This window comes from Pteronotus mesoamericanus, unplaced genomic scaffold, assembly GCF_021234165.1.
Source record: "Pteronotus mesoamericanus isolate MK-2021 breed Mesoamerican mustached bat unplaced genomic scaffold, CSHL_Meso_final contig_221, whole genome shotgun sequence".
In the NCBI taxonomy this organism is placed as follows: Eukaryota; Metazoa; Chordata; class Mammalia; order Chiroptera; family Mormoopidae; genus Pteronotus; species Pteronotus mesoamericanus.
Genome location: NW_026555092.1, coordinates 8,615,534 through 8,642,235, shown reverse-complemented (window position 1 = coordinate 8,642,235; position 26,702 = coordinate 8,615,534). Strand labels below are relative to the sequence as shown.

The 26,702-nt window shown below is 38.4% G+C and overlaps 1 protein-coding gene across 1 annotated transcript in view; it reads left to right on the top strand.

Annotated features, from left to right (window-relative positions):
* The window catches only part of SNRNP40 (small nuclear ribonucleoprotein U5 subunit 40), a 28,590-nt gene extending 2,475 nt beyond the window's left edge, over positions 1-26,115 (top strand). Inside the window, exons 2-10 of the mRNA XM_054571879.1 lie at positions 81-210; positions 1,587-1,680; positions 2,872-3,037; positions 12,072-12,194; positions 17,115-17,235; positions 19,576-19,658; positions 20,920-20,981; positions 24,762-24,865; positions 25,600-26,115. Of these exons, the coding sequence (XP_054427854.1) occupies positions 81-210; positions 1,587-1,680; positions 2,872-3,037; positions 12,072-12,194; positions 17,115-17,235; positions 19,576-19,658; positions 20,920-20,981; positions 24,762-24,865; positions 25,600-25,649 (933 nt within the window). The 3' untranslated portion in view covers positions 25,650-26,115. The remainder of the gene's footprint in view (positions 1-80; positions 211-1,586; positions 1,681-2,871; positions 3,038-12,071; positions 12,195-17,114; positions 17,236-19,575; positions 19,659-20,919; positions 20,982-24,761; positions 24,866-25,599) is intronic.
* Positions 26,116-26,702: the final 587 nt, after the last annotated feature.

The following is a 26,702-nucleotide window of genomic DNA, read 5'->3' as shown; positions in this document are numbered from 1 at the left end:
TTCCTACACCACCTCCCCCAGTTTTTCAGCTTCCTTTCCTGGTATCCAATAACTACTCTGTATGTCTCTTTTTTGTTTAGGGGCCTCCAAGGTGTTCCTCTCTTCAAGCCCCAATCATGCTTCTCTCAGGACATGAAGGGGAAGTGTACTGCTGCAAGTTTCACCCCAGTGGATCCACCTTAGCATCTGCAGGATTTGACCGACTGATATGTAAGGCATCGTTCTTGAATTTGGAGTAATTGCGCTCTCTGCCAAATAATGATTATTTTTTTTAAATCTTTGGTGCCACAGTAGATACCAGTCTGATCACATAACATGGCTAACATGTTAAATTAGGGTCATGAAAATACAAATGGTCTTGGTTGTAGAACTTGGGGTCCAACTGGTAAATACAGAAGGAATTATGTTCCTAGTTGGAAAGTGAATCGCTCTAGTTTGAGAATATCTTCCTCATGGAGGCAGTTCTTGAGCTGATTAAGCAAGAAAAGAATTCTATGTTTAACAGCTTAATGGGAGTAGTGGAGAGAGAGATAACTTTTCTTTTCCCCAAAGGTGAGAGGCCCTCCTCTTGATTCACTCTTAGAATCTTAGCATATGGGAAGGAGGGGAGCATCTTAAAATGGCAACTCACTTGGTCAGTCTACCTGTACATCATTAGGATCTGCTACCAGATTCCCAGCTACTAGTCAGAAACACCCATTTTCAAGAAATAAGTAGGAAAAAATCACTTTGGGAGAGTCGTGAGAAAAAGTGACAAAGAAGATAACAAAAGAGGCCTCTGACTTTATTTCTTCTGGCATCATTTGCTGCATTGTGAGATGAAATGAGTCCTTTAGCTCTTTGCTTGTAACCCTACCTCAGGGTAGGTGATAACTGTTTAAGTGTTGTAGTTTAGGTGTTCACTGTTTTGATTTAGGTGTTCTAGTTCTATGACCCTTAAACTTTTCTGGTGGTCAAGCATCTGGAAGGCCTAAGTATCTTTGCAGAACTTCCTTGAGTTATTGATATGCCTCATTTTATTGAACAAACTAGAAATTGTTATATTAGCAAGAAAAAAAAACTACTATATATATGTACCTTATTATGTAAAGAGGTACTCCTTAGTAATTCTCATTAAACTTTACTCCTTGCTAGAGCAAGCTCCCTGAGGATAGGAACTGTGTCTGTTCATTTATCTCATCTTACCCCAGCACCTGGTATGTTATAGGTGCTTAGTACATGTGGATTGAATTGTAATATAGCCGTGGCCATGTGACCTTCAAGTCATTTGCAGCTTCCTAGGTTTTCCATAAGCGCCACTGTAAGAGACAAGCAAGAGTGAGTGTCAACTTTTTAAATATTATAGGAAAATAACTTAAGGTTTAAAAAATTATATCCACTAACTGTTGTACCTTATAAAATGTTAAAATGCATTATTTGTGTTAACAGCATCAGGAAAATTGGTCCAGCTGATAGAACCAATAGTGTTCCAGGGGACTGTCATTTCAGAACTGTTGTTCTGGTAAATTCCTAAGTACCCCTTCCATGGCCAGTACTAAATTTCTTTTTGCCTGGTAATGCTCACAGAACCCCTGTCTCCCTAACAGTGTTGTGGAATGTCTATGGTGACTGTGATAACTATGCAACATTGAAGGGACACAGTGGAGCAGTGATGGAACTGCATTATAACACAGATGGCAGGTGAGTATTCTGCATGGTGGAATGACAGCTGCTGCTTCCACTAATTCTTCTTGGTATCCTTTCACGTTTCATCCTTGAGTTTTCTCTCTCAGGAGACCATGCCTTCAAAAACTGCTATGTTTGGGAAATTACTTGATTTTTATCACTGTCACGCCAAGAAAGGTGTTTACTGTTCCATGTAGGCATTTATCAGTACATCACCTCTGTCACCTATCATATCAACATCGCAAACAAACTTGTTTTCTTAAGGCAAAATAATCTTATGTAGAAATTAGCTCTTTTAACATAAAAGTAAGAAAATACTGTTTTGAGAAGTTCAAAAACAGAACAATGAAAAAATAAGCCATATTCCTACCAGTCCAAAGATAATCACTGTTAAAATTATGATACATTTTTCTCAAGCCTTTTTTCCTACTCAAAACTGTGTGGTTTTTATGAGCTATGTTTACAATCTTGCTGCTGCTTTTTTTCCTTAAACCCTATTCACCTAATATATCTGTCTTAACATACTATTTATTATAAACATTTTAATGAATGCATAATTTTAGAATAACCAGATAACAGGAATGTGTTTATACAAATGTATCTAATCCCATTAGACATTTCAGTAAATAGTCAATGTTTTACACCTTCGACCTCTAAAACCTCAGGGTCCCCTGAATCAGCTGGTGCATAGCCTTGTATACACTTTTCCTATTAATATTTGAGTAAAGAAAGCCTTATAAAATAACTTAGGAATTATCCTCAGAGACAAAATTAAAACTTTGATTTTTAGAGAAAGGGTCGGAGTTGCTGAGCCATTGGGTTAGGAATTTCTAGTTCCTCTTACTTACGCAGCAAAGAGTAATTAAACATTTCCAAGTGGGAGATTGTCTTATGTTTAAGTGGTGTCTCTCATGAAGGAGGAAAAGATTGACAAAAGTGCTGTATTAAATGGGTACTATTTCATTTGGGGACTGATAGAAGGAAATTTTTTTTTTTTTTTACTAGGGTAGACCTTATAACCGGGGTCTAAAGCACCAGTAGGATTTTGGTTGGGAAGATGAGGCAGGCATTCTAGCATTGTGTGCCTAACTGTCAGAGGACAACGTGTCAGTGATCTTAAAGAATTTGGTACATTTTAGTAAGTGGGAAAGATAGACTACTGGTGTTTATTCACTTATTTCTTTTTTGTTCTTCCTTACCTTCTAGTATGCTCTTCTCAGCATCCACAGATAAAACTGTGGCAGTGTGGGATAGTGAAACAGGCGAAAGGGTTAAAAGGCTGAAGGGACATACCTCCTTTGTGAATTCCTGTTACCCGGCCAGGAGGGGCCCCCAGCTTGTCTGCACTGGCAGTGATGATGGTACAGTTAAGGTGGGTGTTGTTGTCTTTCTGAGTGTTGCAGTTTCTGAGGTGACATGATATGAACCCTATCTTGCCTTACCCTCTGTGCTGTATTCTCACCACAACTTTGTTTTAGCAGTTACTTCTCAAAATAGACACGTTATGTATCCTACAGTATAATATTAAAATCAAATCAGACCATCGTGATTTGGAATAAAATAGACTGCCTGAATTGGATTATTGGCTAAGCGGTTTACTTAATTGTGTGATCTTAGGCAGTTCACCTTTCTTATCCTCAGTTTCTCAATCTTTACGGTGGTGACAGTGGTATACACATCTTACAAGGCCGTTGTGAAGTTAGTCAGTATATAAAAATGTCAGTATGTGGTTTAGTAACACAGGATGGGATCTCAAAGGTCATTTAGTCCAATGATTTTCACTGTGTTCATATCGGAATCAGCCGAAGAACATGTTAAAAAATACCTAGATTCTGGTTCAGTAGATCTGAAATGAGGTTTTTTAAAAACTAAGACTTTATTTTTAGAGCAGTTTTAGTTTCACAGCAAAATAGAAGGGAAGGTACAGAGATTTCCCCTATACCCACTGTCCACATATGCACATCCTCCTGCACCAGAGTGGTACATTTGTTAGAGCTGATGAACCTACAATGACTCATAATTACCCAAAATCCATAGTTTACACTAGTGTTCACTTTTAGTGATGTACATTCAGTAGGTTTGGACAAACGTATAACAACCTGTATTCGTCACTATGGTATTATACAGAGTATTTTCACTGCACTAAAAATTCTCTGTGCTCTGTCTGTTCATCCATTCCATGGCCCTGGCAACCACTGATCTTTTTACTATCTCCCTAATTTCGCCTTTTCAGAATGTCATATAGTTAGAATCATATAGTATATATAGCTTTTTCAGATTCGCTTCTCTTAGTAATGCGTATTTAAGATTCCTCTATGTCTTTTCATGGCTTGATAGTTCATTACTTTTTAGTGCTAAATAATGTTCCATTATTTATGGATTCACCTAATGAAAGACATCTTTATTGCTTCCAAGAGTAGGCAATTATGAATAAAGCTGCTGTAAACATTCACGTGCAGGTTGTGTAGACCTACATTTTCAGTACCTGTGGGTAAATGCCAAGGAGTGCAACTGCTGGAACGTATGATAAGAGTATGTTTAGTTTGTAAGAAACTGCCAATCTATTTTCCAAAGTGACTGTACCATTTTGCAAATGAGTGAGAGTCCTTGTTGTTCTGCATCCTCATCAGCATTTGGTGTCAAGTTTTTGGATTTTGGCTTTTCTAATAGATGTGTAGTGGTAACTCATTGTCAGTTTAATTTGACATATACTGTGGATCATCTTCTCATATGCTTGTTTGTCATCTGTATACCTTTTTTGGTGAGGCATCTGTTAAGATCTTTAACTCATTTTTTTAATCAGGTTGGTGGTTTTCTTATAATTGAGCTTTAAGAGTTCTTTGTATATAGACAGTCCTTTATCAGGTGTGTCTTTTGCAGATACTTTCAGTCTGTGGCTTGACTTCTCATTCTCTTGATGCTGTCTTTCATAGAGCAGCAGTTTTTAGTTTTAATGAAGTCCGGCTTATCAGTTATTTTTCTTCCTGGATTGTGTCTTCGGTATAGTGTCTAAAAAGTCATTGCCATACCCACAGTCATCTAGGTTTTCTCCTATGGTACATTCTAGGAGTTTCATATTTTATGTTTTACATTTAGATCTGTGATCCATTTAGAGTTAATTCTTGTGAAGGGCGTCAGGTCTGTGTTTAGATTAATTTTTCGACATGTGGATATCCAGCTGTTTAAGCACCATTTATTGAAAGAACTATCTTTGCTCCATTGTGTTTGCTCCTTTGTCAAAGATCAATTGACTATTTAGGCAGTAAGTCACATTGCCTAAAGGTGACTGCTTTTTAACCAGTTCCTTATTTTAAATTTCCACATATTTATAATGAATGCTTCACTGTCTTTTACATAGACTTTTTAGTTGTCAAGTTGGAATGCTTTTGTGTTACTATTTTCTGGCACTAGGTTTAAAAGTACAGGAATTTAGTAACCGCCGCTTATCTAAAGGAAAAACATCAGGTTGCTTTTTACTTGTAAGAGTGCTCAATAGAAAGCAAAGGTTTCAGCAAGTCTTGCATTTTCAGTCTAGACGTGGTATCCTGAGCATTATCCATATTAGTAGTTTTCAAGCTGTTTTGAGCAGTTCATTCTGTCTTTTAATAAGGCAGTCAAGTGAAATCATGTGTGTGCACAAATAAATTGTTCCATTTCACAAACAGTTCAGTCCTAGCTTCATTATGTAGACCAAAGCAGGGAATATGTTTGAGTGAGAGGTGGAGCGTGGGCCAGAGTGGCCCAGAGTAGTGTGTAAGAGCCAGGGGAGCTAAATAGAGCATCCACACAGGACAGGGCAGTCCAGTGTAGGGAGACGGAGACTGAGTAGGATAAGGAGGGCATCCACACAACACGGGATAGGTATCTCAATGTGGGGAATTGGCGCGGGGGTGGGGGGGTGTGTGGAATGGAAACTGCCAAGCTTGGAGAGTCAGTGCCCTAGTGGGGTAAAAGGATCACCTGCACATTGTTTGAGGAGACAATGTGGGTTTAAGAGCCTGAGCTGATGGTGCCCACAAAGGGTGGAAACCGTTCAGGTAGGGAGTCTGTAGGTTGGCAGGATGAAGATGGCATCCCTGGGGAAGGGAGGGGTAGAGAGGGTATTAGAGCCTGAGCAGAATGAAGAGAATGTTCGTTCATACAGAAGGATGACCTAAGTGGGGTGAGGGAAGGGGTCCACATAGAGTCAGCCGAGAATGGGAATCACAGTTCAAGCAGGAAAAGGAGGAAATCCATGCAGGGGAAGGATGGAAGAGGATATGGGAGGTTGGTTGCATACAGGAAGCTTGATCAAATAAATACATGTAAGTATAATGGGAGATAGATTTCTTACTATTAGAGAAAGGAGTTACCAATCCTAAAAGAGAGAACTAAAATACATCTTGTGTTGTTGGTGTCAAATTGAAAGTATCAATGTGAACTCCTGACATTCAATATACAAGCAGGTAGGTATAGAAAAAAAATAGATGGAGATGTGTGTGTATACCTATGTTTTCTAACTGCCCATTGAGAGGGTTTAGGAATCACAACACCCTGAGCAATGAGCATACCTACTGTCCAGGTCTTGGCTTTAAAGACCATTTTGCTACTAAAAGGAACCAGGACTTCTTATTTCAGGACCAGACAAGAACATACTAGATGCACCTTAAATTTCTTAGGCAAGAAAGCTTGTCAAAAGAACATCTTAATCAAATGATCAAATTGAGCTTTATTAGCAGTGGGCAAATCAAAATTCTGAGTCACTCAATAGGGTACCGTGAAAATGCAACATCACTTCAGTGATATTTCTTCCAAAGATGCATAACTTAAATCTAATCATAAGTAAACATTAGGTAAACCCAAACTGAAGAACATTCTTAATAATTCTCTGTAATTTTGAGAAGTGTCAAGATGATGAAACTCAAGGAAAGTCTGAAAAACTCTTCTAGGCCGAAGGAGACTGAAGAAACATGGCAGATAAATTCAACATACGAGTTTGAACTTTCAGTGTCCTTATTGGAACAAGTAGTGAAACTTGAATGAAATCCGAGGATCAGATCATAGTAATGTATCAGTGTTAATTTCTTAATTCTGATTTGTATTGAGATTATGTAGAACATCTTTGTAAGAGAAACACAATAAAATATTTTAGGAGTGATGGGGCATTACATCAGCAACACTCAAATGATTTAGGCAGAAAAAGGTTCTCTCAATTTCAATGTTTTTGTAAGTTGGTGAATATTTCAAAATACTTTTTTAAAAAATTATGATTGTCTGGAACTAAAATTCTAAAATATTTAAATCAGACTTTATCATAGTTTTTAGATAAAGGTTGATTTGACCTGAGTAGAGATTCCTAAGACAAAGCTCGTAGTAAGTCTGGTAAGCTATTTGGAACAAGATTAACAAGGCCTTCATTTCTAAACTAAGACATTTGAACTTGACTCTGTAGCCAGAGGAGTAGACGGGCAGGAGCTGGCGGTTGGGTCTCTGGAAGAGGAATGAAGCACTCTTTTTGGACTTACCTGAGTGACAGCAACCTAAGCCTTTATAGCTCATGTTTCCATGAATGAAGTGGAAGCCACTATTCATCTTAAATTCCAAAAATTGGGAAGAAGAGGCATCTCAGTGACAACTCAGACTCTACTTGTTTACCACAGGATTAAATTTAAACCCATGGCCTTTACTAAGAGTCCATGGCTGATCCTGTTCTTTTGTGAGAGCCCTTTAAAACTTGGAACAGCTACCCCACAAAGACCTCTTTCAATGAAATGACTCATGCTCCTAAAACATTTCTTCATGGTTTGTCTTCTCAAATCTGTCAGTCATTTATTGAAACATCTGTAGGCCCTCTCTATTGTATGCACTTTAGAAGTGTGGCCCCATGTTGTATTACAAGTTCTTTTTAAAAATAGAACCAAATTGCTTAGTTAGAGTATGGAGTTCTAGAGTTTTTATACCTAATCTTCATCTCCCTCACCTATTATTAATAAATCAAGCAGCCATTTAAATAAATGTTTAATTTTAAAATAAGCATATATTACTATAGTAATTATAATTCCCACATTCTAATACTTTTAAGTTAATACAATATTAACAGAATCAGTACTAAATTCTAGTCCCTTTGTTCTTGACTCGCTAAGGGCTCTGTAAGTCATTTTCTTTGAGCTTCAGTTTTCTCATCTATAAAAGTTGAGGTTAAATGAGATGGTCTAAGTACAATAACTTCTAAACACTTAAAGTAATGATCCACTTTAAGGAATACCTTTTGTACTATGACCCAGTGTATATCCCCCTTATTACGTCTACTTAAATAACTACCTCTTTCTAAATGTGACATTCTCTGGTACCTTCTATCATTTTTTAAAATCGAGGTAAAATTCACATAAAATTTACCATTATAACCACGTTTAAAAGCATACAATTCAGTGAGGCTTTTAGTACGTTCACAGTGTTGTGCAACTGTCACCACAATCCAGTACTAGAACATTTTTATCACCCCCCAAAATAATCCCTGTAGCTATTAAGGAGTCACTACTTTCCTCTACCTTCTAGCCCCTGCCTACAATTAAGGTACTTTCTGTCTCTGGATTTGCTGATTCTGGACATTTCCTGTAAATAGAATCAAGTAGTATGTGGCCTTCTGTATCCTCTAGTTTTTTTCCGTTTACAGTTAAATAATATTCCATTGTATGGATATACCACCTTTTGTTTGTTCATTCATCAGTTGTTGATGTATATTGGGGGTTTTTTCTACTTTTAAAAAATTATCGTAAATAATGCTGCTATAAACATTCATGTATAACTGAACACCTATTTTCTCTCGGGCATATATCTGGAAGTGAGATTGCTGGGTCATATGGTAATTACATATTTAACTTTTATTTTTTATTTTTCTTAAGGTTTTATTTATTTTAGAGGGGAAGGGAGAAAGGGAGAGAAACATCAATGCACGAGAGATACACAGATCAGTAGCCCCTCGCATGCCCCCCAACGAGGGACCTGGCCCGCAACCCAGGCTTGTCCCCTGGGAATTGAACCAGCAACCTTTCAGTTTGCAGGCAGGTGCTCAATCCACAGAGCCACACTAACCAGGGCTAACTTTTTATTAAAGATTTTGTTTTGGTTTTTTGTGAGAGAGAGGAAAGAAGGGAGAAAGAGAGACATCAATGTGTGGGAGAGAAGCATTGATAGGTCGCCTCCTGCATGCCCCCAACCAGGGCCCCAGCCCGCAACCCAGGCATGTGCCCTGACCGGAATCAAGCCAGAGACCCCTTGGTGGCACTCATGCCACTGAGCTACAGCAGCCAGGGCCTATATTTAACTTTTCGGGAAACATCCAAAGTTTTCCATAGCAGTCACATCATTTTACATTCTCACCAGCAATGTATGAGGGTTCAAATTTCTCCACATCCTAGCCAACACTGGTTATTTTTCTATGTAGGTCTGTAATTATTATTACCATCCTAGTGAGTGTGAAGTGGTACCTAATTACTGCTCTGAGTTGTATTTCCCAAGTGATTTATCATGTTGAGCATCTTTTCATGGGCTTATTGTCTGTTGTTACATCTCCTGAAGAGAAAAATTTATTCAAGTCCTTTGCCCATGTATTAATTGGGCTTTTTGTATTGTTGCTGAGTTATAAGAGTTTTTTATTCTGGATACTAGACCTTTATCAGATACATGATTTGCAAATATTTTCTCCTTTTTTGAGTCTATCCTTTGATGTACAAGTTTTCCCCCCCTTCTTAAAAGTATTAATCAATAAATAAATTGATTATTTATTACACTTGTCCCATTTTTTCCTCCCCTTTATCCACCTGCGCCCTGTACTCCCTTCCCTCCAGCAATCCCCGCCCCCACCTTAGTCATGTCCATGGGTCATACATGTAAGTCTTTTGGCTTCTCCATTTTTTATACTATTCTTAACTATTTTCCCTGTCTATTTTGTACCTACCAATTATGTTTATTATTCCCTGTACCTTTTCCCTCCTTCTCCCCCCTTCCCCTCCCCACTGATAACCATCCATGTAATCTCCATTTCTGTGTTTCTGTTCCTGTTCTAGTTGTTTGCTAAGTTTTTGGTTTTGGTTTTGTTTTTTTTAGGTTCAGTTGTGATATTTAGATTCAGTTGTTCATAGTTGTGAGTTTGTTGTCATTTTACTGTATGTAGTTTTAATCTCCTTTTTTTCTTAGATAAATCCCTTTACCATTTCATATAATAAGGTCTTGGAGCCCTGGCTGGTGTGGCTCAATGGATTGATTGCCAGCCTGCAGAACTAGGGGTCACTGGTTTGATTCCCAGTCAGGTCACATGCCTGGGTTGCAGGCCAGGTCCCCAGTAGGGGGTGCATGAGGAGAAACTACACATTGATGTTTCTCTCCTCTCTTTCTCCCTCACTTCTCCTCTCTCTAAAAAACAAATAAAATCTTTTTTAAAAAAAGGGGGGGGGGGCTTGGTGATGATGAACTTCTTTAACTCGACCTTATCTGGGAAACACTTTATCTGCCCTTCCATTCTAAATGTTAGCTTTGCTGGATAGAATAATCTTGGATGCAGGTCCTTACTTTTCATGACTGTGAATACTACTTTCCATCCCCTTCTTGTCTGTAAGGTTTCTTTTGAGAAATCAGATGATAGTCTTATGGGAACTCCTTTGTAGGTAGCTGTCTCCTCTTCTCTTGCTGCTTTTAAGATTCTGTCCTCATCTTTAATCTTGGGTAATTTTTTATTCTTAAATAAATAAAATATTTTAAAATATTGGTGTCACATCTAATAACTCATTGCCATATCCACAGTCATGAAGATTTACCCCAATGTTCTCTTCTAAGAATTTTATAATTTTAGCTTTTACATTTAGGTCTTTGACCCAACTCTTAAGTTTTGCATATGGTGTGAGGTAAGGATCTAGCTTCATTTCTTTGCATGTGGTTATCCAATTGTCCCAGCACACTTTGTTGAAAAGATGTTCATTTCTTTCTACTGAAAGGCCATAGATTTTTGCTTTTTTCATGCCTCATACTTTTTTTGTGGAGAACAGGATGTTTGAATATGATAATATGGCAACTTTGGAAATTAGATTCTCCTCAAGGTTTGTTAATGCTTTTTGAAACCATTATTTGTTTAATGCATTTTCTGATATAATTTTGTAAAGTTGTGTATGACCACTGAATTCTCTGTTTCATTAGCTTAGTAGTTTGCTAATGGTTCAGCAAAGATTTCCTTAATCACCTGGGGGGGAAGAAACTCTCTCAGTCTTTGGAGAGAGAGAGAGTGTGTGTGTGTGTGAGAGAGAGAGTGTGCGCGCGTGTGTGCGTGTGTGTGTTGGGGCCTGCCTTCACCTTGCAGCCTGGCAGCTTACGACTCTGCAGTAGTCTTCTCTTCCTGCTTATACAGAGTCTGGGTCAGAGCATACGGCCTTCTCAGGTCTTTTTCTGAGCATGTGCCCAGCTATAGGTATGCAAACTACCTGTTAAAGTCCCAGGAACATGTAGGCTTTTCAAAGTCTCCCTCATTTTCCAAATTGTCTCATTCCTCTACCTTTCCTCCCTGGCTGTTTGGTTGCCTTTTGTTTGCCCCAGCCAGCAGAGGTTGATGGCATTTGTCTGTAAATGCTTTGGACAAACACCTCTGGCCTAGGAGAATTCCAGGTTAGGCAGAATAAAGGAAAACCCTTTGAGCCCATTCTTCAGGGAGACACCAGACAGGTAAAAACAACTACAGTTCTTTAAGGAATAAGGTCCATTCTGTTCCCTCCTATACCAGGAACCTATATTGGGAATATGGGCTATTGTCCTTAAAGGTATTGCTGAGTTCGGGAGATAGAACCAAAGCAAGTTAAAACACTACAAACTCTTCCTAAGACTCAGGTGGTTTGTGTTTTGTTGTCGGTTTTTAATAGCCCAGTTGCTGTAAACTTTTGATTCGTTTCTAGAGTTCTGATAAAGTTGATTCTGCTAGTTGTTTTGGTAGGTAATTCTCTGCTTTTGTAGAGGGACAGTCTTTTAGTATTTCCTACTCTGCAGTTTTTGCTGATGTAATTTTCTCTGTGTATATATTTTTAAATGTAAGTTGCAGCCTACTAATAAGGTAGGATCTACTGTTTAAAAGCACTGGTCTGATATTCTTGCTGTGCTAAGGATATATGAACTGAGCAGGTAGAGGATTTGATTAACTATATGTATTTAAATTTTAACAGAGGACTCTGAAGATATAATCAAAATGATTTGTTTCACCAACCTTCAGATAGATACCCTGGCAAAATTGTGGTCACTTCTCACCGTGTAACTAGGATACCCAGAGAAGTTTCTGAATTGGATGCTTCTAGAAATGGGTTCACCTCTTTAAAGTCCTTGGACCAAGGAGTATATTATGCAGTTACTTCTTGGAGTGTTGTTAACATAGACTTTCCTCTTTTTTGCTTCAGCTTTGGGACATCCGGAAGAAAGCAGCCATCCAGACATTTCAGAATACCTACCAGGTGTTAGCTGTGACCTTCAATGACACAAGTGACCAGATTATTTCTGGTGGAATAGACAATGATATCAAGGTATGTTTGGTGTTTATGTTACATTTGCTTTTCACTATCTTTACTCACAGAGGTGAATCTTTTCAAACCTCTGAGATTGTGGTAGCATGCACTTAGTCCCAGTGAAAAGGAAGATAGTAATTTAGATCTTGTTTTCTTTCTGTCCTATCCTCATTGACTTCCTAACACAAGGGCTGCTCATATGAAGTGCTGTCAGGGACCAGGCAGTTAATGAGAAGTGTGAAGTCCCTGCGGAGTCACTCTGAAAATGAAGAGCGCATTTCCTGCCTAAAGACATGCAAAACCTTTTTTTTTTCCTTCTTTTCTTTTCAACTGCCACTGGCCTAATGAGATAGCAGTGGATCAGTTAGGGTGCTTCTCTACCCTAATCTCTCAGTGTGTCTTTTTTTTTTTTTTTTTTAAACTATGGGAAGGGAGTTGTGGAGAGTATGTAACTGAGAATGAGAGACAGTAATGCTGTTGTAGAAAGGGGCAGTAGATCATGTGGCAGTACAGTGCAGTTCAAGCTTTCAAGACTTGGCTTCTAATTCCAGTTCCACCATTTCTAATTTTTTGTGACTTCAAGCAAGTCCTTTAACTTTTTTAAGCCTCTGGTTTTCCCTTGTGTGTATCAGGGGTAATGATAATAAATCTACCTCAGGGTTGTTGTGGAGAATCTTCTCTCAGTTCTGCATTCTCTTGTTACTGTCCTACCCATCTTCCCCTTCACAGCCAAACTTTTTGAAAGATAATATGGTGGTGATGATAATAATAATAATATGATCATCTAACACTTACATCATACTTTCTGTCCAGCATAATTCTTAGAGCTTTATGTTATTCATTCATTTAATTAATAATTCACAACAACATTATAAAATAAGTACATTGATGCCATTTTATAGAGGAAGAAACTGAGCCAAGAGAGAGACAGCAATTTAACCCAAGGTTATATAGCTAATAGCAATGGAACCTCAGAGTTTGGTTCGAGAGTCATGCTTTTAGTATCTGTGGGAAATCCCCTGAGGATTTTTCTACTCTCACTGTCTTTAATTCCTATCTCCCTTTCATTCCTCAATTCTGTATCTCTCAATCACTCCTCAGCAGTTTGGCTTTTGTCTCCATTGTTTCATTAACCCTCTTCTCTTCAAGGTTACCAGTGATCTCTAAATCCAGTAAATCCTTCCTTGCCAATGGTTGCTGTGTTGTCCCCATACACCAAAAGTTGTGAGTTTGATCCCTGGTTGGAGCATGTACAGAAGGCAACCAGTCCATGTTTCTCTCTAATCAATGTTTCTCTCCTCCCCTCTCTCTAAAATCAATACACATATTAGATAAGGATTTTAAAAATCCAGTAAATTCTTTTAGTCTTTTTTTTTTTTTTCAATTAAACTGGTAGTGACAATATAATCTTCTGCTCCTCTTACATATTCTTCCCAAACACCTCTGTGAGCTAGTCTCTCTGTGTATTCTTTAAATACCATTCTTCACAGTTATTTCCTAGGGGTTCTTTTCACTCCATACCTTTTCCCTGGGAAGTTCTCATCTACTTCATGACTTTGTCACCTCTTGGCTGATGACTATACCATACTCCCAGACCAGATCTTTAGCTTCAGACCCCTCTATACAACCAGCTACTCAGCATCCCCCATTTGGATGTCTCATAAGTACTTCAGAATTCACCATTTCAAAAATTCAACTTTTCCACCCTATAACTATATGGAAAATGTGGAATTAGAACATGGGAACTTAATTAGATCATCTTAATAGCTAATGCAGTATTTCCCAGAGTAAGGTTTGGGAGCCCATTAGCATTAGAATTGCTAGAAGCCTGCTTATACACATTAAAGTAGGTTAGTGTCATTAAGTTATGATAATTTTTGTACTTTTAAAATTATTACTAGTATTACTGTCAGTATTTAAATTTTCATACAGTGAAATTAACTTTTTTTAGTGTACAGTTCTATGAATTTTAATGCTGCGTAGCTTTGTGCAACTACTGCAAACAGGGTACAGAACAACTTTCATCACCCCCCAAAATTTCACAGTGCTCCTCTCTGTCAAACCCTTTCCACATCCTTAACCCCTACCAACCATTGATCTGTTCTCTGTCCTATAGTTCCTTTCTACAATATCATATAAATGGAATCATACCATATGTAACTTTTGGTACTAGGCTTGGGGACTTGTTTGACAAATAAGTGTACTCCCTCACTACATTCGGAGGTGATCCTGAGAGAACCTGGTTTTTGTTTGCTTCTTAGTCTCTTAGACGATACCACCTATTCTAAGAAAGTGGGAACAAATAGGGAACAGGAAAGCCCCTTTTAAAATCTGAGGGGAACATGTCTGTGTGTGTGAACAAATATGTTGTTTCTCCCAACCTCCTGGGGTGGACTCTCTGGATATAGGATTGGAGTATCAGGAAAATGAATTAAAAAAAAAAAATACAGTGTGCCTCTCCTCAATGGCATAAAGGGCTAGCTGGCAATTCTTTGGCATTGCTTATAATCCTGAGCTCCAAAATGGGAGTTTAATTAATGGGGTTTTGTTGTCGTTGTTGTTGTTGTTAATTATTGTTTTTAATGTAGTCACTAAGGGGTTCGAATAGATTTTCATCAGTTTCCCTTTGCTCTCATCTTTTTGATTGTCTGGGCCAGAAGCATTTTTCTGCAATACAAGTCTGACCAACTCATTCCACTACTTTGAACGCTTCTGTGGTTCCTGGTGAGGAAGATCAAGTCCACGCCAGGTGTTCAAAACCTTTCATGATCTGGCTTCTGCCTGCCTACTTCTCAGACATTGTTTATTGCCTTTCTTTGTCAAATTCCCTATATCCCAGCAATTTCTTCATTCTCCTCTGCTTTTACACCTTTCTTTTTTTGCCTGAGAATACTCTTCTACTTTGTTTAACTAAAAAATTCTTCTTTCTTCTTTCATACCCTGCCCAAGTGCTTCATTCTTCGTGAAACCTTCCATTTCTCACTCCCATCCCTGTTCCACAAGAGAGTTAATCCCTCTGCCCTCTTTGCTCTTGCACCTTGTACAGACCTCTCATCACTTATTTACATGTCTGTTTTCTCTACAAGGCTGAAAATTCCCTGAGAGCAGGGATTGTGGCTTTTTTTTTTTTTTAATCTCCATGTGCCTTCCACTAATGAGATGTCCAGATCTTCACTAAATAGTCGATTAAGACATTTGCAAAGTATTTTGCTTAAATTTGTGCCCTACTCACTTTTTCTGTGGCAAACCCCAAATACATATTGCCCCTGTACAAACAATATGTGCAGGGTTTAATAGAGAAAGTCTGGAAATAACACCCAAGCACTTAAGAGGGATGGTGAATTTCATTCTCTCTTGGTTGTTACAAAGCTAAATGTTTCAGCAGTTCCTTCTCTGAAGAAGAGGAACAACAGCTTGAATTTAAAAATGTCAGCCATTTTAAATTTTCCTGATTATTGATGCAGTACACATCTTGATAGAAAAAAATGATTGTATGTAAAGTATGTTGGATTACACACATGAATGAGCTCTTGATAGGGAAGCAGAGTTGTCTGCCTTGTGTATTGCTTGGACATAGAACACCAAATTCATTTCTAGACGAGGAAAGTGCCTTGCTTAAAGGGACAGCAAATTTTTTCTTTTAATCTTAGAAAAACTATTGGTAAATGGCAATATTAAATCAGATTTGGAGGAAATTATGTATAATACCAATGACCCTAATGAAATTGGTATTCTTTTTTTCTTTTTCCGTCTTCTTTTTTTTTTTTTAATTTATTTTTAGAGAGAGAGGAAGGGAGGGAGAAAGGGAGGGAAACGTCAGTGTGTGGTTGCCTCTTGTGTACCCCCCACCAAGGACCTGACCCGCAACCCAGGAACATGCCCTGACTGGAAATCAAACTGGCGACCCTTTGGTGCACAGGCCGGCACTCAGTCTACTGAGCCACACCAGCCATGGTGCTGTCTTTTCCTATGGCATTTCGGATCATTTCTGTTGGCTTCAATGTATTCGTCACATAGTTATAGTCTATGTAAATGTGAATACTCTTTTGTATTTTCCATATTTGCTCAATAGCTTCAGAGTTATTTTTAGGAGTTGCTTAATGAAAGCTGCCAATTATTGGGGGCCTTCTATGTGCCCGGCATATATTTCTAAGCATTCTATTTGTCATCCTGGCACTACCACAAGAAGTAAATGTTGCTATTCCCATCTTACAGACCAGACAGACTCTGAAAGGGTTAGTGGCCAGTAACACGTAACTCTTTAAGTAGCAAAGACTGGTTTAGTCTGACCCTAAATTTCTGCTCTTTCCACTCTGCTATCCTACCTCGAGCCATGAGAACTCATAGTGTTGCAGTGTGTTTATGAGCCATAACTTAATAAACCATGTTTTTTTCCCCTGTTTGACATTAGGTTATTTTCAACTGAAATGTACGTATTATGACATTTAATTAAAAATTTTAGAGCTCTGTATCTTTGCATATTATCTCATATACAATTTACTTGCAGTCATAATAATGCCTCTTTATATTACATTTTTCCTTGTTTTTATATTGTTATAATAGTGTGTTTTTATTTGCTAAGAATCATAGTTGAAGCATTTTAAATGCTACTTAGTTTTTTAAATTCTGATATATTTTGTTATGATTAGGAAATAACCTCTATTGATTCCATTATTTTTTGTTAAACTTTACCTTAATATTTGACATTGATTTGTTTGTATCTAATCAAATATATTAGTAACTTTGACTCCCTTTTCAGAAAGAGGAGAGTTTTTCCTGTTTGGTAGAAATTCTGTAGTTTGTGATAAAGTAATTCCTAGTCGAGAGCCAGATTAAGAAGGGATACCAATTTCTCCAGTCGGTTGACTCTTCAGTACAGTAATTTTATTCCTTTGCTGTTCACAACTTGATTTCTGGGGGCACCTTTTTATTTTGCAGGTCTGGGACCTGCGCCAAAACAAGCTGACTTACACCATGAGAGGCCATGCAGATTCGGTGACTGGCCTGAGTTTAAGTTCTGAAGGCTCTTATCTCCTGTCCAATGCAATGGACAATACAGGTAACTTTGGAAAGGAAAGTGCTCCAAATGCCCAGTCACTGTGGACCCTAAAGAAAAGGGGTCATTGGGTGCTAGAAATGTGTGCTGGGATAAATGAGGGTTCAAGGAAAGAGTCAGGACAGCTCACAGATTTTCACCAGGGCAGTTAGGAGAATGTGTAATAGAAAACATTTGGAAGAGATGGTCAAAAAGCCAGGATTCTAGTCCCAGATCTGCCACCTAATCCCTGAGCAACTTTGCTCATAACATTTCTCCTCTCTGGGCATCAGTTTCTACACTGATTTGAAAAGGAAAAGAGGGCTGGTCTTTACTTAGAAGGCCCATTTTAGCTCTGGTGTGCTCTGAATTCAAGGCTATGGATTCAAGCAGGATACAAGAAATTCTTGATGATTTCTTTACTGAGAAAGATGAGAGTCTGGAGATCCATCCAAGGCGGTTCTCAGGCATTTTCAGAGCACCAAACTCGGATGATCAATAGACCTATTGAATCTCAAATGTGCTCTTTTTGCCATTGTCTTCCTTTCCCGCTCCAAAGCATTGGTGTGGCAACCGGACCTCATTAAAACATCTCAACACTCGGAATTTACCCAAACACACACTCTTTTCTTTACCTGTTTTTGAGTTGTTGGGTGGGAGGATGGGTGTAGCAGAAAAGGAGGATCACATGTTGGATTATATGCTTAATATTTTTGGAAATGTCCCTCTGGTGTACAAGTTCATCGGCTTGTCAAGAGCTGAAGTGTTTTTTCATCATAGACATTTTATGATGAAAATAGCACTCAGTGGGCGCTCAATATACTTGTTGAATGAATGAACATTCTTTATCTTCTGACTATATTGTCAGCTTTATAGCAAACTTTTATGCATAGCTTTGCCTTTTTTTGCTTCTCTGACTCCAAGGACTATTTTTTGGGTTTGTTCTTGTTGTTCTGGGATGGAGAGAGGTGTTGTGTGGTGTGGTGTTGTGTTGTTTTGTTTTATTTTACATTTAAAATGACAGCTATAGCCCTGGCTGGTGTGGCTTAGTGGATTGAGAGCCAGCCTGTGAACCAAAGGGTCACTGGTTCAGTTCCCAATCAAGGCACATGCCTAGGTTGTATGTCAGGTCTCCAATAGGGGGTGAGCAAGAGGCAACCACACATTGTTGCTTTTCTCCCTTCCCCTCTGTCTAAAAATAAATAAATAAAAGAGTTACAAGTTCTGATTCTTAAAAAATAAAATGACAGCTATAGCCAGTGCTCACTGTGGGTATTTGCACATACATTGTGATTTCTTCAGAAATACCATTGACAAGCATTTTTTTGTTTTTGTTTTTGTTTAGATTTTATTTATTTATTTTTAGAGAGAGGGGAAGGCAAGGAGAAAAAGGGATAGAAACATCAATGTGTGCTTGCCTCTCGTGTGCCCCCTACTGGGGACCTGGCCTGAAACCCACTGGGAACTGAACTGGCAACCCTTTGCTTCACAGTCCGGTGCTCAATTCACTGAGCCACACCAGCCACGGCTAATTCTACCGTTGTTCACAGTAAGGAAAAATGAGCTTCCCGAAATGGTTATTAAAATAAGGAGAAAAAGGAGAATTTCTTACAGGTTATAGAATAAAATTACAAATTCTTTATTTTTGTTAATTGCCTCCAGTCTTTTAGAGCCCTTTCACATATGTCATCTTATTTGATTTTTAAAATACTCTTGCTTTAAAAAAGAAAAAAGAACAAATAGTATTCACTTTTTACAGAGGAGCCCAAAACCCAAAGGACCTCACTATTTATCTGATATACTATGTATATATATATACTAAAATTAGAATCAGTTCATTTTTTGAGTCTTGATACAGTGCTCTTTTGATATATACAGATATTTGACCTTGTTCAAGTTTAGACTGTCAGGTGCCCCTCAGAGCAAAATTAGAAAAGGTTAGTCCTGAGTTTGATTTTTATAGATTGAATGTCACAGTAGTCAGTAATGGTTAGGTTGCCATATCAAAGCTTTGCTAGATGTGACTCTTTGGGTTGGCAGAGGAATCATTTGCAAAATGTTTTGTTGAAATTAATGTTACACCCAACTACTCTCTGTTGCAAGTCCCCAGCATTGTGTTTGACATTTCTCCTTCCTGTCCCCTCCGGTTTCCTCTATACCCTTAGGCCCAGTTAATGGAACTGGAATGCATTTTATATTCCTCTTAACAAAAAGAGTCTTAACAGGTTACCATGTACCATGTTGACCTTCTCTTTGCTCTCCTCCCAGGAAATAGCCTCTGTTGTTAACTTGATACTGCTTTCAGGTGGGTTCTCAGAGGCCTCTGGCTGATAACTCTTTTGCTTTGTTCATTTGAATTTGCAGTGCGGGTCTGGGATGTCCGGCCATTTGCTCCCAAAGAGAGATGTGTAAAAATATTTCAAGGAAATGTGCACAACTTTGAAAAGGTGAGTTCTGCACAGCAAATGAGTTTGATTCAAAGAAATGTTGAAAAGAGTGCTAAGGTGCAGTATCTGCATATATGAAATCATTATGCTGTACACCTAAAAATAATACAATGTTCTATCAATTTTATCTCAGTTTATTTAAAAAAGGGAGCTCAGTATCTCCACTAAGAAGGAACTGCATTCCAGTAACACTGTTGTCCATCAAAATTGTTCTTCCTAGAAATAAAACTAATAGGATAGGGTAGAAGGCAGTCACACAGATAAACAGCGATGGGTCCAACCCTCCAATTTAGGACTTCCAACTTCAATAAAACACTCACTTCTATCCTTTTAATTCTTTGCTGACTTTGACCCTCTTAGGTTGTAGTTTGAAAAGGGACCCCAGCTCCCATGGCTGTTACCAAGAGGACTGCCTGCCCCTCCTGGTGACCAGCTACTGGAGCCTCAAGAAGACTGTATTTTGCCATGTACGATGCGCACTTTTTTGCCCAAATTTTTGAGGCAATACCTTGTAGCTGTTCTTGTGTTTTCTAATTATTTGTTACATAAAATTTCTTGAACCATAATATGATAAAAAATAAATGCTAAATTTCTTTTATAATACAAAAAGCAAGTATCTAAATATAAATGAATTTAAAATTGAAACAGAAGATTACTTTTTCTTCCTGAAAGTTTGGACCCAAAACAAGGATGCACATTATATATGGGAGCACGTTATATGTGGCAAAATATGGTACATCTCTCTCCTCAGCAAGCACCGTGGCCCAGATTCTGAGAGAGAGAAATTTTTTCTAATTCTCAAATCCCAGGTCAGCTCTTGAAAGCAGCTTTCCTCCAGATAATTTGATAACAGAGACTACTGGTTTTACTTTGAGATCCCATTATTTCACTTTATAAATCAAATCTTTTTTGTTGTTAGATTTGGTTCTGCTTTTCCTTTTCTTCAAGGTAAACAATTTTTAATGAGGATCAAGGTAAATGGAGCAAAGGGACCCTCCATTTGTAGGCAGAACAAAATTTTGTTGTCAGGTCCACTCTGATTTACTGTAAATTAAGCATTTTCTACAGTTGGTTTTTATATAATGAAATTATAAAATGCGCTATTTTGGGTCACAAAATATAAAATACATTGCTGATCATCTTTCTGGGGGAAAAATTAAAATTGCTTAAATTTAAAGTCTCTTAGTGAGTCTGTAGTCTAATAAAGGGGGACTTGGTACATTACTGTCTTCAGTGGATTCCTGCTTATTCATCATTTTAGAATCTTCTGAGATGTTCTTGGTCACCTGATGGAAGCAAGATAGCAGCTGGCTCAGCCGACAGGTAAGGGTGACAGGGTGTGTGGTAAAGAATGATGGAGCTCTGTAGGTATCTTCTAATGTTTAATACATTAAGTGTGGACACGGAGCTAGAGTACACATAGAATTATAGCTGTACTCAGAGATGAAACCATATGCACTATGTAGGGTTTAAAGGTCATATCAGACAAACACATCAATTCTACCCTCTTTGGATATGTTTTAGACATGGAGGATAAATAATTTCTTTGATTCTGTTCCATTACCTTTGCCATCATAATACACTTCAGGCTCATAATCTGACTCCAGTCTTGTTTTGTTTTTAACCAGATTCTCCTGCCATGCTTCAGTTTATTTAAATATCTGTTTTACACTCCATTATTCAAACTCCTATATCTCTCTCTAGTGATCACCTCTCTCTTGTTACATCTATAAACTTTTCCTGGCCCTCTCTGTCTCTTACCTCTCAGGCATAACTAATTTCTCTGTCTTATGCTGTAGTTACACCTAACCTTTATTAGCATTTATTACATCTTATTGTCAAACAGTGAGGCACCCCCAGTACATTATTTGCTCGTAGAGGTCAGAGAATGAGTTGTATTCATCTCTGAACCCAAGGTAGTGTTTGACCTATCTGAGCACTTAGTGAATAGTGCTCAGAATGAATTCCTAATTCAAGTATGGCAATCAAATTTTACCCTGTATATGGTGGCCTATACTTGGGAGGGAGTCAGAGGCTGATTATAATCAACCTCTGCTGGGCCACAGATGTGGGATGGTACAGAATGAGGAAGCCCTCTGGTGACAGACTTTGGGTTTGGCTCCCATCTTTTTTCGCCTTTAGAGATTTTCCTGCTATCCTGCTGAAACAAGCACCAGCCCATAAACACGAAGCCTTTCCTAGGCTTTCAGTATGTTCCAGTCGTATTTGGGGCCCTAGCAAAGCCATAGATAAGCTTCATTTGGTCTGTCCCACACCTTTCTATTTGTGAGCATACCTGAAAGTTCCAGAGTTGGCTTTTGTATCCTGGCACATTTAATGCCAGGAAAAATGAACAAATGTTTGGCCATTTTCGGGGGGGGGGGGGGGTCCAGGTAAAAGTGTCACATTGATGGTTTGAGGCCTTGTGGTTTAGAGAGCTGCCTCAAAGAGGGAATCTAAGAGATTTTCTGTTGTTCAAATTGCTAAAGAAGATCTTAACAGGTCCACAGCATAAGGTGTCATGCATTCTGACAGAATGAGAACCATTCTAAGTATGTTTACATTATTTTCGGTAGAGATATTTTATCTTTCCTATGTAATTAAGCTTTTAAATATTTGCCTAAGCTTTTCTTCCAAGCAGTTTATTTCAACATTGGCCCTGCCTGTCAGTGTTCTCTCTTCCCTCTTTTCCTCTCTCTTTTCCTTTAGACCTTACATGTAGAAGCATGGCTGTGGCCTGGGAAAGTCTGCTTGTCTACCTGCTGGGGGTTGGCCAGATATCACAAGCCTCCTCACCAATTAGCCCGAAGTCAGCAAGCAGCTCTGTTACATAAAGAGCCTGGTTCCTGCCGAATATTGCCATGCCAGAGTAACGAGAGGGCATGGAACCTCTAAATTTAGCATCTAATTGGCAGCCATAGAGAGTGAGGCCTTGAAGTAAACCTTTGGAGATCTGGGGTTCTGCTGGCCTTTATGTGCCTGGGAAATGTAATCTTCCTTAGAAAACTGCCTTTCACCTTGGCCTGGATTTGGCCAGTTTTTTCTCTCTACTTGCAAATCATCTACCTCCTCATGTTCAGACTTGAAACTTTTCAAAAGTGCTATCGTGGCGAGGGAGGTGGGTGGGTGGAGGTGGAAGAGGGTGTAAGGGTGATAAAATGGCAATTGAAAAAAAATACAATAAAAAAATTAACTACTTTTTTAAAGTCTTTTTTTTTTTGTTAGTATCATAGACTACAGGAAGACTTACCAGTCTTTCTACTCTGAGTGATTTATTCAACCTTTTGATTTTATGTGATTCTGTTTTGATTATGAATGTATTTGTTAGAACAATCGCTGTAATTAATTGTGTGTGCCAGGCACTTAGCATACATTATCTTATTATTTCTTTCAGCCAAACTGTGAGATCAGTATTATTTCTATCTAACTTTACAACTAAGAGAAACTCAGAGAAGTTATATAAATAATTGTCTAACATTACTTCGCTGTTAAATACTTGCATTGAGACTTGAACCCAGGTCTTTCTGACTCCAGAACTCATACACTTTTTCACCATTTTAGACCAAAAGTGTTTATTTGGTTGGCCAAAAAGTTTGTATAGTTTTTTCCATTCAATGGCTCTAATAGCACTTAGTTGTCTTTAACTTCATTTGAAACAATTTTTTTAGGTTGTATTGTGACAGCTGTCATATCAGCATGCATTAAAAAAAACCACATCAAAATTGGTGAATATTTTTGTGTAGCCATTTTAATATTGAAGATGGTAGAAAATGCACATTTTCAATATATTATTTCAAGAAAGGTAAAAACACAACTGAAACACAGAAAATGATCTGTGCAGTGTATGGAGAAAGTGCTGTGCCTGATCAAATGTGTCAAGAATGGCTTGCAAAGTTTCTTGGTACTATTGACATTCTGGCCAAGTAATTCTTTGCTGTGGGGCTATCTTGTGCATTAGAAGGTGTTGGGCAGTACTCTAGGCCTCTACCCACTAGAAACCAATGGCGGGAAAGAGCCAATATATTCAAAATATCTGAATCAATAAAATTATTGGTGAAAATGAAAAATGTCTTTTATTTCATGGATTAAACTAAATCTTGGGTTGGACTTTGTGGGCAACCCAAGACTGTCACATAAGAAGTAGGCATTTTATAATCAAGTACTGGTGAGTGTGCCCTTTTAGGTGTTGCCCAAACAAAATTAATGTATAAATAATTCATGCAACCTATTTGAAAACCATAAGCCCTTTAAACTTACCAACAAGTTATTTTTGCATGGTCATATAAAGGTAATATCTCTTTATTTACCTTTAGCTTAAAATGACCCAAGCAAGATTGAGGATCAAAGGAACTTCTTTTGGGGGAGATGGGGAGACAAGGTGTTTGAGGGTGGTAAGACAAAAGGGAGAACACTGGAATATATTAAGAGTTCTGATTTTAGTTCTGCCACTGATGAATTGTATCATCTTGGAAAAGTCATTGTACCATAGTATTGTTACTGTAAAATGAGTTCAAACTACCTGATTTCTCTTGGCCCCTTCCCATGCTAGAATTCAGTATTCTGCCCAAGAATTCAGTACGAGATTTGGGTCAAGTGTATATTGGGTTATGTTTATATAGCACAAATTTCCTGTTCCTCCTCTGGCTCTGTGATTTAAATACTATATTAGAAGTTCAGATGCCTCTACAACGTAGATTCCCAACCTACCGTGAATCGGGTTACCTTTAAGACATTCCTGGATGCATATGATGTTAATAACTGCAGCCTAATTACATGGGGTGGTCTTTGAGAAAGATTTCCATATGGGGATCTGTAGGAAAAACTGTCTTTCTCCTCCACATTTCTTTCCTATTTCTTAAGCTTGCGTTTGAAAATACCAGTCATGCTTATATTTTTGTCTACTTCTATTTCTCCACTCAGTTGCTCAAGGCAGGTCCATGCCTTATTCGAAATCTGTATTCGTAATTTCTAAAACTCAGAATACAGTTCAATAAATATGGAGTGAGTAAATAATTGTTACAACCATTTCCCTTAAAAAGCCATACTTCCACCCTATCCTCAGCTCTGAAAGGCCTTAGCTTTGTTCTTCATGATACCTTGCAGGTTTGTGTACGTGTGGGATACCACAAGTAGGAGGATTTTGTATAAGTTGCCTGGCCATGCTGGCTCCATCAACGAAGTGGCTTTCCACCCCGACGAGCCCATCAGTAAGTCTTCCTGACTATGGGGAAGGGGAGATGGGGGAATCTCCCAAAGGGAGCCTTGAGAATACAGAGGCATATGTGGCTGTCTGTTTTCTGAGAATGTCCGTGCAAACATTCTTTATGGGTGTCATCAGCAGTCTCACCATTGTTTTAAGTGGTGAGGGTAAGAGCAGTGTTTCATTTTCTTCTCAATCTGAGAGCGATCTTGGTTAGTCTAGTTCTTGTGAGTTTATTTGCTTCAAGTGTGTTTCAGTGAAGTATTTGGATAAAAGAATGATATTTCTTAGTATTCAGATTTAAATTATAACTTCACTCACATTTTATTGGCTAGCCAGTCATTTTGTAAACTAAATAATGGGCCTTGAAATTAAGGAGAAAATGTGACTGTCTCTAGGGCTAATAAGCGCACTTAGAAAATGACTGGCACAGACATTGATTCTTGTTTTCTGGAAGGACTGAGATCTTTTTCTTAGGGTTTGACTGACAGGATACATCAGGATTTGGAGCCTGATAATGCTATTTCCTACAGCACAGTCCACCCTTATGGTTCTGAGAGGATGTGGATTGAAAAGCCAGACTACAATTACCAGTGAATGGTGTTCAGAAGGAGGGGGGTTTAAGCTGAATCCAATTGCTCTTTTATACCAAAATCGGCTCTTGAAATAAGAGCCCTTGAGCACCAGGTCTCCTTGAGCCTTCATTATAACCAGTTATTCTTCTCTGTTCTTTTACCTCAGTTCTCTCAGCATCCAGTGACAAGAGACTGTATATGGGGGAGATTCAGTGAGTGGGGAGTGGACGACTCCAGGGCTGCTTGACCTCAGGCTGCATCAGCGGCATCCAGTGGTGGCCAGGCCAGCACCCTCCCTCGAGACAAAGATCAAGAAACTAGTAGGAGGTGGCCATATTCCAGCAACCACATGTATCTCATTTCACCAGGATGATTAAGGCAAGCTCACAGTGGCCTCTAAAGAACCACCTGCCGGATTTCAGGGACTGTTTGTTTTTTTTTTCTTCTTTACTTTTTTTTTTCCTTTTTAATATTCCTTCAAAGGGACAGACATTGGTTGGTTTGCAGCTTCCTGTTTTCTAATCGAGACCGAAGACAGAGAATGTGATGAAATTTGTTTGGGGATTTTTTTTTTTTAATTCAATAACTGGCTTGTATATTTTCTTTCTGTGTTTCTCTGAGTCATTTTGTATTAAAAACCAAATAGATGCCTTTTTACAAGAGCCATGTAGATTGGACTTATTGCTGTCCTTTGTTTGCTTGATCACTATAAATCTGAGCAGGACATGATATGGACACGTGATATAATTCAGTTAAACTTCCAAGAAGCTGTCTATTGGAATGTTTTGGGCTTTTTTTTCCCCTTGTATGTATTTTTAGGTTCACTCCATGAAAATGACAGAATAATTACAGATAACAGATACTGCTCTCCTATTAGAACCATAGCATAAAGAGGTGATCTGTAAGGTCTGAAAGAATCTTGTTTACTTTTACATGCTCTTTAATGAACAGGGTCTGTAGCTCCCCATCCTGCCAAAAAACAAACAAAAACTTTCCTGAGCAGTGGTTTCTAGACCCAGGGTTCCTGCAGCGGGCATATTGGGGCCAGTCTCCACTGGCAGAGACAACATTGGCTGAAAGGCTGCATCAAACTCAGAAGGAATATGAGAAAGTTTTGGTGTAACTGGGCCATGACATTAGGACTTCTTTATGATTCTGCTTATTTGTCTCTCTTTCCTAAATTGACAATGGTATTAAGAAATGCTATTAATTGTCCTCTACCCCCAAGACAGGTTACTGTCTCCCTGGATCACTGGGTGACTGTGCTGA